This window comes from Ziziphus jujuba, chromosome 6, assembly GCF_031755915.1.
Source record: "Ziziphus jujuba cultivar Dongzao chromosome 6, ASM3175591v1".
Lineage (NCBI taxonomy): Eukaryota > Viridiplantae > Streptophyta > Magnoliopsida > Rosales > Rhamnaceae > Ziziphus > Ziziphus jujuba.
This window is the reverse complement of record NC_083384.1, coordinates 4851042-4867540: the sequence shown is the minus strand read 5'-3', so window position 1 is coordinate 4867540 and position 16499 is coordinate 4851042. Positions and strand designations below refer to the sequence as shown.

General features: G+C 34.8%; 3 protein-coding genes across 7 annotated transcripts; 1 reads left to right on the top strand and 2 right to left on the bottom strand.

Moving 5' to 3' along the window:
• Positions 1-980: 980 nt before the first annotated feature.
• Positions 981-6048, bottom strand: LOC107431380 (uncharacterized). 3 transcript variants are annotated; one of them, XM_025079085.3, is made up of 11 exons: positions 5832-6048; positions 5330-5528; positions 4736-4778; positions 4627-4650; positions 4453-4531; positions 4256-4301; positions 4062-4160; positions 3604-3672; positions 3179-3497; positions 2884-3014; positions 982-2419 (listed from the first exon to the last, which is right to left on the bottom strand). In XM_025079085.3, the coding sequence occupies exons 1-11, from the start codon at positions 5837-5839 to the stop codon at positions 1448-1450; spliced, it is 1989 nt and encodes a 662-aa protein (XP_024934853.1). In that variant the 5' UTR covers positions 5840-6048; the 3' UTR covers positions 982-1447. The 3 variants fall into 3 exon arrangements, with proteins under 3 accessions (XP_024934851.1, XP_024934853.1, XP_024934852.1); XM_025079083.3 differs by having other exon boundaries at positions 981-2419; positions 5330-6048; XM_025079084.3 differs by lacking the exon at positions 4627-4650 and having other exon boundaries at positions 5330-6048.
• Positions 6049-7033: 985 nt separating this feature from the next.
• Positions 7034-10341, top strand: LOC107431423 (uncharacterized). Of its 3 annotated transcripts, none has more exons than XM_048464049.2 (2): positions 7034-7466; positions 8462-10341. In XM_048464049.2, the coding sequence occupies exon 2, from the start codon at positions 8510-8512 to the stop codon at positions 10226-10228; it is 1719 nt and encodes a 572-aa protein (XP_048320006.2). In that variant the 5' UTR covers positions 7034-7466; positions 8462-8509; the 3' UTR covers positions 10229-10341. The 3 variants fall into 3 exon arrangements, with proteins under 3 accessions (XP_048320006.2, XP_015897814.2, XP_015897813.2); XM_016042328.4 differs by having other exon boundaries at positions 7035-7466; positions 8505-10341; XM_016042327.4 differs by having other exon boundaries at positions 7035-7466; positions 8494-10341.
• Positions 10342-10916: 575 nt separating this feature from the next.
• LOC107431425 (protein PIN-LIKES 6) lies at positions 10917-15828 on the bottom strand. The gene is made up of 11 exons (XM_048464228.2): positions 15471-15828; positions 14494-14941; positions 14101-14180; positions 13881-14005; positions 13510-13631; positions 13229-13420; positions 12758-12832; positions 12557-12657; positions 12129-12181; positions 11756-11944; positions 10917-11428 (listed from the first exon to the last, which is right to left on the bottom strand). Exons 2-11 carry the CDS (start codon positions 14677-14679, stop codon positions 11307-11309), a joined length of 1245 nt encoding a protein of 414 aa, XP_048320185.1. The 5' UTR covers positions 14680-14941; positions 15471-15828; the 3' UTR covers positions 10917-11306.
• Positions 15829-16499: the final 671 nt, after the last annotated feature.

Genomic DNA, 16499 nt, shown 5'->3' with positions numbered 1-16499 from the left:
CTGCTTCAATCCTCCCTTTGGATTCTCACTTTCTTACCATTTTTATTCTTATTATTTGCTAAATTTATCATTATTATTTCACCCAAAAAAAAAAAATTTAAATAATGGTTATTTGTCGCATAAAATACTAAAGCATGGCTAAAAATTAACTTTTTCTTAATAAATATAAATTTAATATGAGTGTGAAATAATGACAAAGTTAGTAAATCACATACATTAATATTTTCAATTAAAAAAGAAAAAGAAAAAGATTGTTACGGAAAACAATCATTTATATTAATTTTTGATTTGGAATGATTGTTACGGAAAACAATGAAATATGCTGACAAAGAATTAAAAAAAAAAAAAACGAAAAAAGAAAAAAAAAATAAAGAAAAACAACTAAGTATGAGAGAGTAATACTTTCTTGGAAAAGAACTATACACATTAAAGATTAATGTGTAATAATGTCATTTATGTTTTTTGAGTTATGTCTTCATGTGGTTCTATGCTTCTGTTAGATTTTTTTTTCAGTTATATTTTGATGTAATCATAGATAATTTTTTGGTTCTATGCTTTTTGAGTTGTGTCTTCGTTTAACATTTTTCTTTTGAATTACCTTGTTTCATAATTGCAATAATTTCCAATATAAATGGTGTTTCTTTTACTTTTGATCAATGTTATTTGAAAAGATATAATTGAAATATAAATATATATTAGAGACTAAACTGAGATATAATCTAATATATATATATATATATAATATACTATATCTGATTTTTTTTTTAAGCTTTTAAATTATTTCAAAAGTTAATATTTAAAAATTTATTTATGGTTATTTTGATTTCACACATGATTTATTTTGTCCAATAAAATTTTAATATATCATTAAATTTATATTTGATTAATAATTAAATTTTAAATCATAATTAATAATTTTATTCTTCTATATATAGTAGTGGACCCTTATGGTTAAACTGAGGGGGCAGATCCACACCGACCACATCCAATTAGTTTTAATTATGAAAGCAAGGAATGAATTTGACAACTCACAATCAGCCTAACAGCACACCAAAAAGTGATTCCGCGTTCATTAACAAAAGCAAGGCCAATGGTGAGTTGTAGACATGAACGAGGCATTGTATTGTCTAATATCTATATGTATATCCATATATATACATATATAAAGCGCATACTGTTCTTCATTTGGGGCACCCCACCAAGTTAATCAGCAAAATCAGATCAGCTATGCAATTGAATCATCTTTTGGTAAGATATCTCTGTAATTTTCATTTTTCATTTATCCTGTAATATAACAACGATGGTAATGAAAGAGACAAATGAAGGAAACTTTTGAGAGCTGACAATTATTAAGCACATCGACGAATAACCATTTTGGTGATGGAAATATCAAAGACCAACTTTCCTTTCTTCGAAAATTTTTGGGTCCTATACAATGCAAGTTTTCTTACAACTGAAGTGCTAAATTCCTATGGTGAATATCCAATGAAGATTGCAGTTGATCATCACCATAAGGCTGAGCATTCAGCTCCACTCCATGTGTAAGAAACGAAGCTCTGGGATTGCTCATTTTGTTGAAAAATGGAATCTCCATACCTGAATCTTGCTTCAGGAAACTATCATGTTCTGAAGAAATTTTCTGATCAAGCCTGGCTCTCAAATATGGCAGGTCAAAAATGAACTTGGGTGTTGGGGACTTCCATTGATCTGATGTCAAGGTTTGGCTTCCTTCAGATGAGGGGTTGACTCCATTATCATGGTAAAAACTCGACAAATCATGAAGTTTCAACTTGGGGCCCGACAAATTAGAATGAGAATGCTCTGAAGGTGACTCCAGTGATCGTGATTGATCATCCAACTTACTTGGATCCAATATCATTGTTGACATGTTGTCTGTGCTTTTGTACCCAGCAATGGAGGAATTAAAAACTGCAGCATGAGCGAACAAGGAAAATGTAGATAATTGAATCCCATTACTCTGATTCGGATGAACTTTCTCACTGCCGCAAACACCAGGAATAGTCATAACATTCATGGTGTGAACTTTCTCTCCTATGGTGTCATGTGCCTTGTTTTTCTCACTACCAGATTGTACTTGAACCATAGCATCACTAAGGCCAATTTTCCTACCCATGTATGCCTTTTCTCCTTCATCAGCATCACTTGAATCTGTCCTGTGAATGGTGTTTCTGGTGACAGTATGATGCTCAGCTACATGGTCCAGGCAAATCTGAGATTTTGATGTGATGTTCATAGTATCCAGAATACTATGTCCCCATTGGATTCCAGTGCATGCAGTGGAAAATTGACCTTTAAACAAGCCAAGTAACTTCCGTTTGGCGATCATCAGGGCTGTTGGTCCCAAATCTTTAACAAACAACATTAAGCTTTCCCTGTAACCAATATCCGGCTGACTCACCTATGCAAGAAGAGGAAAAAGTTAGTTGTATTAGTGGATTTTGAAACATCAATTCCAGAAGCATAAAGGAACAGCACATTCATTTTCAATCTCAGTGAAATGCATGTTATTCAATGTGCTTTTTTAATCAGAATGCATCTTCTAGCCTATTCTCTGGTCTCACATCCAGTAAAAGAGAGACAGAAAAGAATATGACTGGTGACAGTCATAGCATACATGGATTTTTCTGACCAATGAGATTTCTGGTTTCAAGAACCGTTGTATGCTTTTTCAGGATAGTCTTGTAGATCCTTCTTACTAAAGGGATATTTGGCATACCAGAGGCCTAGAAGTATATTCGCATTGCACATCTTCCAAAGTTGGAAGGCATTTGACATTTGGTTTCTTCTAAAAATAAAATAAAAAATAAAAAAAAGGTATCCTATCAAGGGTTTTTGCAACAGACAAAAGCCAATAAGACTTACAAATTCTAGTTGTTTTGAGCTGCTGAGTACTGTTGAAACAATTGACTCATCCTCATTCAGGAAGGACAACCTAGGTTTATATGCATAACGCTGATTTGCTTCAAAAGATCTACATCTAACATCAATTGAACCTGTTAGAGAAAGCAAATAAATTCAGTACAATATCAACTTTGATTTAAACGGATTCATTGAATCTCATTTGACTATAATGAGTGCGTAAGGTATTGCTATCCTCCCAAACTGACTATAAAGAGAAATTTGAACAGAAAGTAATAGGTCAAAATTTGACTCTTACCAGAAAGAATTTCTTCTTCACCACGATCAATACCAGAAGAAAAATCAGAGCACCCATGTTTTACACGAAACTGTCTCCTAGTGCTTGAAGAGCTGCCAAATGAACGTGGGACTAAATTTGATGATTCCTTAATCATGATGCTACTAGATTTCACTTTTGTAGCATTCTGAGGGCTTGTGCTACTAAGTGAATTATTAGATTCAGTTTGGAGCCTCCTCCTACTTCTTCGTCTCATCTCTGAGAATTCTATTTCGAAATTCTCAGGATGTGTTTTCAGAACTTGAAGGACCTTATTAGTTAGTTCATTTAAGGCACGAGCCTGAACAAACCAAGAGTTGACATTCAGTAGAAAGTAAAAGATAGCATTTACGTTCAGAAGATTCTGATTTTGCTGCTACAGAATTATCTTGGATTCATGACTATACCTGTCTGAAATAAATGGTAGTTGAAGAATTAAAATGCATCGCATTTTTGGATATCAGGAATACATCATGCTGCATAGCAGTTTAAGAATAGTTGGTCAGACGACAAATCATATTTTCATTGGTTTCTATTTACATATATATTTATATAGATATATATATATATATATATAACTAAGTTTTACTTCTGCACAGTTGCAGATATTGTTTGCAGAGCCCAATTTTATGTGAAGACAAACTCAGTTGATGTGTACAGAAAATTGCAAAAACAATTTGAAGTTATGTGAGGATGCAAATAAATGCATCTAAGGAATTAGTAATCCTGATCTTATCCGATGTGCAAAGAGAAGCGGTCTTTTGAAATCTGCCTTGTACGGGGGAAAATTATAAAACTGACAGCAGTAAAGCATAGTTTTTATACTACCAACAATGAGAATTAAAAGTTAAAGAGAAGAACAAACCTCAAATTGTTCAAGATTTTTATATATTCCTTCATGAAGTTTGGCCCTCATGGTCCCAAAGTCCATTGGTTCTTTGATTATTTCATAATAGTCTTCAACCTTACATAATATCAGAAAACATCAATTTAATAAATAAGACAAGAGAACATAAAGCATCATGCAATAAATGATTAAACCAATGACAACATACACACCTCCTGTGGGTCAACTGGTTCAGCAAATATTTCATATGTATCTCTCCTATAATTTAAAAATATTTAAACCACAAGACAAGAGTTTCCAAATCAGTAATAGAAAAGTAAACGTTCTCACGCGTATGGCTCAAAAAGGTATCGAAACTTCTTCATAAGCCCAAACCATGCAAGACCTTGGCTTATTGCCATTCACCCACCTCTGTAATATGTCCAAGATAAGGTCAAGTATACGTTTTTCAGGCATCCACGTTGCAGATGACGGGATGGACAGTTGACCTGAGACAAGCAGTAAATAAATTACACATAAAATAATTTTTTTCTTTTCCTACTAAAATCTTTAAAATTTAAAGCCTGCTTTCATGTTTTGCTACCTTTATCCTGCAGAACCTGTTGATCTGATGCAGCAAAATGAAAGATGACAAATTATGACAGGATGTGTCCCAGAATACAGAAGGTTAAATTAGGAACAAAAAGGCCTACCAGTATCAGTTTGATGATCTCCATGATTGGTTTTTCTGCCGCCCTGCATCCGTTTTAAAGTCTTCAGACTGAAGGCATATAATATATTGGGGGCTTAACAATTGCATAATCAGAGATCGAAGGAAAGAACTAGAAAACCAATACCACTTGGTGTAATATATTTCATTTTTATACTTCTCTAATTACGTTACAATTTGTGCTTTGTCAAATTGATGAACTAATGGGTCAAAATTGGAGCTTAAGTGATGCTAATTAAAATGCAAATGGGTCAAAATAGTTACATCTACAACATTACTTGATACCAAAACGCAGAGACATCAAACTGTACAGCAACTATTTGCTTTTGATACCCCAACAACCCCATTGTCAAATCCTTCTTCCCCATAAAACCGAAGACGTAGATAAGAAAAAGGTTGACATTTTCAAAAAGAAACAAACAAATGTTATAAAAAATCATAAGCAATGATAGGCACAGGCGCAGGCTATTATATAAAGCACCAATACTGCACATAATCCAAAGCACATTAAACTAATAAAATGATGTTTTCTAAAAAGAAAAGGCAAGAAAGAAAGGAGAAAAGCCAAGAAGATGACCACTTCTTCAACTGGTCTGAGTTTTGGCTTCTTCCTGGACCTCGTCCGGGAGGCTGGTCCACGAAAGTTACCCTCCATTTCCTGCTTGCAAGGGAGAGTGATATCCACGGGCCTCGACCGCGGGGCCATCTTCCACGCGTCCAATGCAGATATTCTCGGGCTCCTTCTCTGCCCCTCCCTCTTTGTCTTTTCTACTTTTCTATGTACAATGTCCACAACAACAACAAAACCCATATGCTTAAATTCCTATTCCATTAGAAAATTCTCAGTGTTTTACTGTCGCTTATTTGTCAAAAACCAAAAACAGAATGCAAAAAATGGTTTATGGTCTATCCTGACATCAAAAACAAAAACCCACTTGGACATTCATATATTGTAAGGAAGAATGTTCCAGTTTTTAGGAATTCCCAGTTTTACTCTTCACCCTGCTGTAAAAAGTTTTAAGAAAACAAAATGCAAAGTGGATTGTGGTCAGTGTAAACGTGTAATATCAAAAACCCACCTGGACATTGACGCAGATTGGAAGGAACAATGCTCTCGTTTTTAGTTTTCCAAAAAACTAGAAAATATAAATGTAAGAATGAATGGATGAATGCAGGAGGCTAGGTAGAAAGTGAGAGTTTGATATGATTCTTTTAGCTTATAAAAGCTGAAAGTAAAGCGTTAATGCAGAGAGAAAATGCAGAGGAAGATACAGCTTGCAAATGGGCTTGTTTCTGTTTATGGAAGAGAGAATTTATGTATGTTTCAGACAAGGATATATAAATCATTAAACCTCCCAAATTTTGTTGATGTATTTGGCTGGTATTATAATAATAATAATAATTATATAGAATAATATAAAGTTTTAAAAAGGAAAATAGTAATAATATTTTAGTGGTAATATGTGGGGAAGCATTGAATACAATTGGAGGAGAAATAGAAGATGTGGTCAAATAGCCAATGACAAAATGGATAACTGAGGCAAAATATAATAAGATGCTTTGTGTGTGTGTATGTATACAGAATAATTATAAAAGTAAATTATGTTTTTTAGTTGTTTTTAAGTATTGTCACCTTTATATCATATTGGTGGGATTTTTTTTTATTTTTTTATTTTTTACTATTGTAAAATAGAGTCCGATATGGACATTGTCATAATGGCCGAATAGCCCATTTTTTAGTGTGAAACTAATGATAGGAGGGAGTTTTAACTGGTGGCCAAAATTGACACCATAGTTCTTATACATACATTAACTTAGAATTAAAAAATAAATAAATAGTTTTATGGTACATATTAAATAAAAAAGACAAAATTTTAAACTGTCAACTTTGTCTTCATTTTCTTGTTTAGAAATTCATCTCTAATTTGGAAAATTAAAGTATAACTCCTCCACATTTTAATTATGTTTATATTTAGCCTTTTATAATTTGTTTTTCTTCTTTTGGCACAAAGAGAAAACGTCAACATATGGAGAAGAAAAATAATTAAAATGTCAGTTTGAGAAAAATAATAATAACAGATTGATTAATGTTTTGATTGGCAAAAGTGAAAATGGTAATTAAAATGTGAGAGATCTAAATTGTAATTTTAAAAGAATAAAGATGCATTTATGCAAAAGAGGCAAAAAGAGAGGGGTTAAACTAGAATGAAAAATAAATTTGAGAGGGGCACGTTGCATTTTCCAAGTAAAATAGAAAGCAAAATTGACCGAGAGCGGGGGAACCTCGGCATTGAGGTAAGTGGCAACGCGTGGAGTTAGGTCAGTTTGACAGGAAGCTTCGCACACGCGCGCTGTGATCATGGTACGGAGCGAAGGGTGAGTGAGAGAAGGAATTGAATTGATAAAGCAATCCACTTTTTCCATCGTTCTCATTTTCCAAACCAAGTAATGCTCTCCCACTCCAAAGTCTGTGTGTTGTGAATCGTAAAGTCACTGATTCAGCCCCAGTTTCGTTCCAAGACTAGTCAGTTTGAGAAGCTCGGTCTTCTGTTATCTCATTCCTCCCACCGACGAACCCTAAGTTTGCTGAATCTTATTTCTGAAGGTGGTTTTCTATGGTGATTCTTTATTCGTAGCCTCCGATGATCAAAGCCGATTTCTTCTGATTCTGCAATATATTTTTCTACAAATTCAAATCCTTCGTCGATTGTCCGGTAATTTACTTAAAACCCAGAATTGACCCATTTGTAATTCCCCTTTTTTCGTATTAGAAAACAGTTTCTGCTTCTGTTTGTATGATTTTTACTCTGTTTGCGATCTGGGTTCTCCACCAAGCTGCCATCTTGACCTTCAAAAATCATAATTTATCATCATGCTTCTTGTACTAGGTCTTCCTATGCGAAGACTAAAGGTTGATTTCATTGGATTCTTTATTTTCTCCTTGGTTTTCTGGAGTAAGTGTGTTGGATTTCCCAAGTGTTAATATGCCATGGTCTACGTGCGAAAATCAATGATAAATTTTTATTTAGCATTGCGATGTGATATTAACATGGAGTGACATAAAACTTTTTGCAGAAGAGGCTACTAGAAGAGTTTTCAGAATTGTTTCTGTCATGTGTTGAATTCATGAATTTACCTATTCTTGGCAGTTGCAATGCCATTGTTTTCATTTTCTTTTGGTTTTTCATTCTTTTAGATAACATTTACATGGTTCTAGTTTCTGTGTTCTAGCCTCTATAAGCTTTAGGTGCTAAATAATGTTGGTGCAGTATTAGTTTAAAGTTGTAATCTAGGGACAACATAGACAACACCTCCTTTTAAACAATGTCTAGTAAATGTCTTTTAAACTCTCTGCATCTTTGTCGTTTTCAACTTGATGTTTCCTAATGGGTTCCTCTCATTTCATGCACAATTTTTTTTTTCCCTATCTTTTCACTGTGATATAAAGGATTCTAGATGATCAATAGTTCACAAGTTGTGGAATTGTTAAAAGTTGGGGAACCAACATTTTGATACTAAATTTACCTGCATGTATTTTTTAATTATTTAAGCCATTTAATTAAGTAATACTTGCTTTACTTTTTTGGCCATCGAATTGTTCTGAGCACTATTTTTACGCTAGTTAATCATGATTTGGTTTGTGTGGTTGTCAACCTAGGCATTCTGCTTCCATGTATAACATTATCATTCTCTTCTTTTCCATATGCAGTTTGCTTCTTTCTCATTTCGTTTGAATTTTAGGCTTTTTTCAGTTCTGATGGATGGAGAATCACAAAGAATCTCACAGGAGTTTCCTCATTCTACTGCCCAAAGTGGTTTAAGTGGTAGTCAGCCTCCACGATGTTCTTTATGTCAAAAGATCCTTTCACCTGATACTGAGGTGGCTGGCGACCTTGAAAGTATCGGTATTTGTGGGGACTGTAAATTTTTGCTCCTTGAAGATTTTGGTACCCCAACACATGAATCTCATCATAGGAGGCCACCTAGCAGAAGAAGAACCAGGTACAACAGTAGTTCTGAGTCAATTGAGAATCTCTTCTCACAGCAGTTCTCACAAATGATAAATCTGGCAAGGCAAACTCAGTCCTCTGTCTCTGGTCTTGAGGATTCACCAGGAGATGGTGATGCTACTACTAGGTTACCTCAGCATACAAGTTCCCGTGCTGCCCCAAGAGGGTCTACAAGGTGGCGGCGGGTGCTTTCTGATACTGAAAGTGATGGTTTTGACAATGCTGATTCTCTTTATGCTGAGAGTGAATCAAATGTCAGTTTTGGTCGGTATAGGGTTTTCCATGCTGAGAGTGATGCTGTTTCTTTTAGTACTTATGGTGGGGACTCTGACGCTTCTGTAGACCTGCATGGTTTCCTAGATTCAGAGATGTTTACTCAACCAAATGAGGGAAGTGATTTTGACAGTGAGACTGATATTGATCCAATGCATGCTGGGCTCAATCAGTGGAACTCAGATGAGCTTGAAGAAGAAGGTGGAGGAGGAGAAGAGGAAGAAGGGGAAGAGGAAGATGGTGAATGGGAAGAAGTTGATGGGGAGGAAAACACAGTTGATTCTACAGAAGCAAGAGCTCGATTTCAAAATTTTTTATTTTCAAGTCAAAGTGAAAGCAATTATGCTGTAGGCTGGTCACGACAGACCCATTCTCCTGAATCGGAGGGTATGATTAATTGGAGAGCTAATAGTCAATTATATGCTTATGACATCTTTTCTAACTTGGAGCAATCAGAGTTTCTGCCTTATATTGGAAACTCTGGCGATTATCTTGATGCAAGAGGCTTTGAAGACCTACTTCAGCATCTTGCTGAGGCTGACAACTCAAGACGAGGAGCACCTCCTGCATCTGTGTCCTGTGTGAACAGTCTACCTCGGGTGGTCATTAATAAGGAACACAAGAAACATGATGACTTAGCCTGTGCAATTTGCAAGGATGTGTTATCCATTGGCACGGAAGTGAATCAGCTACCATGTAAACATCTGTATCACCCTTCTTGTATCTTGCCGTGGTTGAGTGCACGAAATTCTTGTCCTCTTTGTCGGTATGAGCTACCAACTGATGATAGAGAATATGAAGAGGGGAAGCAAAACATTATCAATAGAGGGCAGATGCATGATGTCCAGCAAGATGTGGGTGAGGACAGTTCCTCAGATGTTTCTGTTATAGCTGAAGAAGATGGAGAGCATGAATTTAGCAGAGACATATCAGAGCAAAGAGAGGTGCTAGATATAGAACCAGCCATCAACAGCTCCGTGAGGGAGAGCAGTACAGGAAGGTGGTTTTTTCTTGCTGCTGCTCCAATAGTTGGTCTGGTGGGCATTGTTCTGGTGTTTTGGTTAGGCAATCCCCTTGGTGAAAGTAGAGGGGCAGCAAGGCTCCCTGAACAGGGCCAACGACAAATTCTTGTTTCTGGCTCTTCACTCAACCAAAGGGAGAATAGAAGCAGAAGATGGTGGTCACTGTTCTAAAGACACTTTTTGTGTAACTTAGCAATCTTCTTGTTGTTGAACATGCGTATTTTTGTGTAAGAATTCTTGTTTGTAATTTAATAGATAAAGACTGACGTGGTCTTTTGCATGAATAGCTTTTTGCATCAATCTTTGGAGAAAACCATTAAAATGAATCTATAATCTTTGGAGAAAACCATTAAAATGAATCTATGCGTTGAGACCCTATCTTCTAATTAACTTTCTTTTATTATTATTATTATTATTATTATTATTATTATTATTATTGTTTTTTTTTATTTAAAAAAAAAAAACAAATAAAAGACCTGTTGTGAACCTATCCATATGTATGTATGTGTGTATATATATATATATACATATATATTATCAAGTATTGGTACATAACAATATGAATTTATTTATACTAGTTTTATAGTCATTCATCCGTCCCGTTCCTATTTTAATCATATCAAGGGCGGGCTGTAATGCCTTTATTATTAGTTAGAAAGGCAATTATCTCAAAGAGAGCCGAGATAATGGTTGATTGTGAAACCAAAAAATTTAAAATATTTTCAAAACTACTAATAAATTAGAAAATGAATGCAAGTACATTTATATTATGTATTATGGAAAGTTGTCTTCGCTATATTGATGCTTGATTTGCAATTGGATAGTTGTGTTGAGAAGTCGCAATAGTAGTCACCCAATATAAAAAATTTATATTATATTATATAATATATAATAAATAAGTACAACTTACTTACCTGGGGTTAAACAATAATGACAATTAAATTCAAAAATTATATAAAGGTTTACAAATAATGTCATCCTAACTCAATTGAACCAAGTAATTCCTGGGTGCGTCCACCTTCTCACAGCTCCTACAATCATGATTTCCACCAAAAAAGAAAAAAGCTCCTATAATCATGATTGTTATATTTTTCTTCCTCTTCCTCTGTTTGGCAACATGGTTTCCTAAAGTCTTGACATGGAATAAGACGCATTTCCCATTAAGAAATTGGGTTCCAACGACTAGTTTCTTATCCATTTAGCTATTGTACTGGATTAGGATACAATTAACAGCTAAATGGACACAGGTTCAGAAGAGAATGTTTAGATACAAAACTATCCACCCAGCCATGGAGATCACAGCAAAAATATGAACCCAAAACAGGACAGCAGCTGCCTCCCTTCCGCAACCTCTTAAATTGGCCACGGCACCTACACATAATGGGTTAAAATGTAAAGTCACATACATTGCTTTCCCAAGATAAATAATTCACAAATAAAAGCTAACATGCAAACTCAACAAAAAGCATAGCACTGCATTGCTATATCTGAAATCCCTCATTTGACCAATTTTCTAGGAGCTTGAAGCGGAAAATTCAGAAACCTTCAACTAGATTTCTTCATTTCAATTGCATTTGCAGTTTTGAAGAGAATATAAGGATTACCACATAATCAATACTGAAGACGTGTCATGCAGTCTAAACAAGCCCAAACAAAAAACACTAACAATATCCATGTCAATGAGATTTAAGATCTTACCTGAAAGGACTGATGTGGGCATTGTATGCTGAAGTAGTAGGACAAATCGGAACATCTTGTCTCCAGCAGGAAGGAAACCAAGCTTATCAGCCAATGTTACAATTCCAAGTCCTACAGGAGGCACCAAAACTAATCGTCCAAAAATAATAGCAGCAGTTGTTCGTAGGCCTAGTTTTGAACTTCCTGGTCCTACAAACATGAAAGTGAAATGTCATATTTAGATTCTTCAATTCCATAATCCCAAAGCATACGAGGCAGTTCTGCTTTATAAACAAAAATATAGGCAAGACAGCTAACTAGAGATGCTTTGGATATGAACAACCAAAGTTACAAGAAGAAATTAGAGGAAATAAGTGATAGGAAGTCAACTTACCATCAACGAGGTTGCCGCCTAATGCTAACAGAATGCACGGAATCATTGCCTCCCTGATAAATCCAACATTGTCAGATTATATATTTTAGATATTGAAAATAAACTCATGGTAAGTATTAATATTCACATCATGCAAGACAAAGTTAGCCCAAGCCTTGTTTGATTTGTAAGATATAGCTAAATACTTGACCAAAAAGTGTTACCCCACCCCAACGTCATAAATTAAATTAACACATGCATATAAAAAGAAAGGAATTCCGAGGCAACAAGTTTGTGGGCAAAAATCTCTGCAAGTCAGACAAGATCTAAGCACAGAATATTGATCCCTATAAGTAGCGGGCAAACTTCAAAAAAAAGATAAGCATACAGCAATTGAGTGGAGAAAATTCCCTTTAGATTCAAAAACTATATGATTTAATTAAGCATACCCAAGAATAATGCAGCTATCAGTGAAGAAGAAAAGTGGGGCATCTTTTGTGAAGAATAATCGCTTCAAAAATGGAATTGCTCCGAGTACCATGGCCAAGATCTGAGACAATCATATACATACCACTTAGATGGAGCACATGGTTACTTTATTAATGAAAAGAGAAACATACATTAGTCAAGTTAAAGATGGACAAACTTACTGAAGCTATTATAGGAGGCTGGAGGATTTGTTTGAGTTTTAACTTCTCATACAAAAACGCCATGAAATTTTTAATCTGTATTAAGAATCATAACATATAATTAAGACAGTATATAATAGAAGAAAAACAAACAATTAAAAAATGCAAAATTTTTTGAACAGGTGCACTTTGAATATTCATTGAATACGTCATGTATCTCCTTGACACTTTTAGAAACTAAACTACACTATCTTAGACATGTAATTTTTGCTATCAGATTTATATTAATTAAGAGTAATGTCTTTCCTCATTTATTCATTTATTATATAAGAATAATGTCTCTCCTATTTTAATCATATAAGTTTTTTCCCAAGCATCGGTCATCCTGAACTTTGTTAAACCAGTATGATATCTTTCTGCAAACAATGAAATCCAATTTGCTAACTTGAGACAGATAAGACTGAATATGAACAAATCAAATTCTTTTTGTACCTTAGTTCTCTTTGAAGAATTTGAATTAATCAGTTCCTCCTCCCCTTGTGTAAGCAATGGAACTTGCTCAGGGGTGCTGTTATCCTTTGGAGGGGCTTTCATGGGAAGGCATCCGTCCTCAATGTCAAAAGTACCTTCAGGAGGAGGTGCCAACATTTGGAATACGTATGTATACAGAATTATTGCACCAACCTAACATACGTATAAAGACAATAAGATGCAAGAACTGTCAGTATTTAAAAAGCATGTCCTGTTCAAGTGTAAAATGCCAAGAAACCTACCCACTGGCCAAATGAGATATAAGCAGTCCCATCAGTGCTACATTTGTTTGAGTCGCCAAAAGGGTTGGATTTCTCTCTACATAAAGCTGAAATCAAAACAAGCGGCACATTTCCAATGTTCCCTGCATTGAGAATTGGTAAGAAGGTAAATCAAGATAAGCCAACTGACATTAAGCGCAAGACCAGAGTCAAATAAAATCTTAACTGGTTAAAAGATTTTTTTTATTTTATTTGTTTTTTAATCATTGGAAACTAAGGAGAATTTTGGACACTGATAATTAGCCCAAAATCTTTTACCTTCTAATAGAAACATAAATTTTCAAGATGCTAAGAATTCCAATAGAAGCTTACTCATGGATGAAGCATCTTACCAATTCCAATTTGTATGATCGTAAACTTGAAAAAAGGGTATGGCGGATGAACAATGGAGGCAACAAGAAAACCTATTAATGACCCAGATATGGAGCCCAGAACAACATTCATAGGAATAAACCACCTGAAACAGTATAAATGCAATTTAAACACCAATTTGTTACACTGCTGTCAGAGCTGTGAGAACCCAAAAAAAAAAAAAAAAATTATAATTCTTACCACTCCATCATCTTCTTGACAGTGATGGCTTGTCCAAGTTGAGAAAATATCAGACATGGAAGCAAAAGTGAGAAGACCAACTGCAAGACATGGGAAAAATCGGTAAGAATTCATCCAACTACTTTGGAATCTACAGGATACTAGTAGTTCCGTACTGAAATTATAAACGAAAAGAACTGGATTTTTTTTTTTTTTTTTTTTTGGCCATTTCGGAAAAATTGGAATTGTTGCTTCCTGCAATTTGAAAACAAGTTTTCTCCAAAAAACAGTAAAAACTTGGGAGTAAATAATAAGGATAAATAATTTATAGGTCAGGTCGACTAAGTTTAATGCTGTGTGGTTTTATATAGCATATGTTAGAAGGTGAGCAAGATAATGCAAGAAGCTTCTTACCCCATTTAAAAGCTTCCTTCCATTGGCAGGCAAAATGTTAACATACTTGGAAGCCATGAGAAAACCCAAAAAGCAAACTGTAAAAACCTTTGCAATGGGTAACACTGCAATCTTGATTGACCCAAATAAGGACTCCCCTCCCTGCTGAGTGTCCACCACCGCAGATAGAATCCTCTCCATACTCATATTCCCAAATTGTTCAGAGATAGTCAGAATCCTCCACACATCCACCAAGATTGCAGTTTTCAGAAGCTGCCTGTTTGTATTTTGAACTCTAACGACTCCAACTTTATCTCGTTGGTAACTCACACAAGATTCAATCGACAAACGAGGAAGACAATTCCGCACAAAGTAATCAAATAAAAGTAAAACCCAAATATCACCTGCCCTGCTTTCTATACCCGTTAACAAATGAGATATAAATCTGGTTCTAGGTCCGCAAATTTCCCTTCAATCAAAAAAGAGAAACACAAAAAAAAATAAATAAATAAATAAGTAATCAAGGATTACAATTCATAATCCAAAAATAAAAAATAAAAAATCATTGATCTTGGCTTTCGACACACGGAGAAAAACCCACTCCTAGTTGCACGCAACTAGCCCCCAAGATGACAAAACAGTCAACAAATACGAACGCGTAGATAAAATATACATATGCACATATGTATATATATTTTCAATAATAAATTTGTGAAAAAAACAGTAGAAGAAAAATTATTGAAGGAATCAGAGTGAAAACTGGAAATTAGAAAAGAAACAATAGGCTCACGAAGAATGTGAATCATTTATAAATTTCAATTCAGGAATCACTGTCAACCAGACTAGACAGAAAATTCAATTCCCAGGAAGAAAACAAAACAAAACAAAAAAGTAGAGAAAAATTAATAAAACAAAAAACCAAAACACTCCCAAAGAAAGAAAGAAAAAAAAAAAAAAGTGAGACAGAGATAAAAGGAGGAGAATGGAAGAATGGTTACCGGGTTGCAGAGAATTTCGGAGGTGAAAAAGGAGAGACAAAAGAAAGCGGTTTGTCTGGAAGTGCGAATTGGAAATCAAAACTCAAAACGCGCCGAATCTGAATACAAAAGTGGTTTGGTTTTCTGTAACTAACTAACTAACTAACTCTTCGTCTTCTTCGTCTTCTCGCTTTGCTGTTTGCTGTTTGTATGGAGCTGAAAGAAGCAGTGCAGTGCCTTGTTCCTCCTCCTTCCTTCTCCTTTTCAAATTCCGATTTTAATTAATTAATAAAAAAAATTAAAAATTGGAAATTGGAAAAAAAGACCTCTCCAGTCTCCAGCAACTCTCCAAAACTCGGAAATCGTCGGTCCTTTAAACACTTAGGTGTCACGCCTTGTCACTTTTGCCCCGTTCCTGTGAATTCCCCAAATTGACCTCCTCTCTCTCTCTCTCTCTCTCTCTCTCTCTCTCTCTCTTTGTCCTGCCAACGAAACTTCCTCACTTCTCCTCCTCGCTCCGCCTTTGACCCTCTTTTTGTATTTTTCATTTTTTATTTTACTTGTTGTGTGGCTTTCTGCCTCCCACGTGTATTTTCCGTTCCCCACGCTATGAAATTTATTTTATTTCATTTTTAAAAAAAAGAAAGATAATTATTTATTGTAGAGGGATAAAGTATAATTATACTTGATAAAAGTTTCACTTTTGTATTTTTATTAATAAATTATAAATTTTGTTTTTTTATTTTTTTTTAATAAAAGTCGAAAAATTGAAAATTGATGATGATGGTGAATTTTGAGAGAAAGGCATGAAGGGTAGTTGGGTCACGTGGAAGCCGTGTGCGTTGCAGAGGCAACGGAGAAAAACTGAAAAAAAGTGTGGTTACGTGGCGTCTAGAATCTGAAAAGGGAACAGGATTCAGGTCGTCTTTTTGTTTGTTTTTTTGGGGCCTTTTTTATGTAGGCTCTGTAAGATAATGGCTTTACCAAACTACGAAAACCGACTAAAAAGAAAGAGTTATGGTTTTACTGTAATTGTGTTTGCCTTAAAAG

Coding starts and splice junctions, on each gene's coding strand:
- LOC107431423 (XM_048464049.2), top strand. CDS start 8,510: ATGGATGGAGAATCACAAAGAATCTCACAGGAGTTTCCTCATTCTACT.
- LOC107431380 (XM_025079083.3), bottom strand. CDS start 5,563: ATGGGTTTTGTTGTTGTTGTGGACATTGTACATAGAAAAGTAGAAAAG. Junction 4,302..4,452: donor ATCTTGGACATATTACAGAG/GTGGGTGAATGG, acceptor TTTAAATTATAG/GAGAGATACATATGAAATAT. Junction 3,015..3,178: donor TGAAGAAGAAATTCTTTCTG/GTAAGAGTCAAA, acceptor TTTCTCTAACAG/GTTCAATTGATGTTAGATGT.
- LOC107431425 (XM_048464228.2), bottom strand. CDS start 14,679: ATGAGTATGGAGAGGATTCTATCTGCGGTGGTGGACACTCAGCAGGGA. Junction 12,658..12,757: donor AGCCTCCTATAATAGCTTCA/GTAAGTTTGTCC, acceptor TGATTGTCTCAG/ATCTTGGCCATGGTACTCGG. Junction 12,182..12,556: donor GATAGCTGCATTATTCTTGG/GTATGCTTAATT, acceptor TGGATTTATCAG/GGAGGCAATGATTCCGTGCA.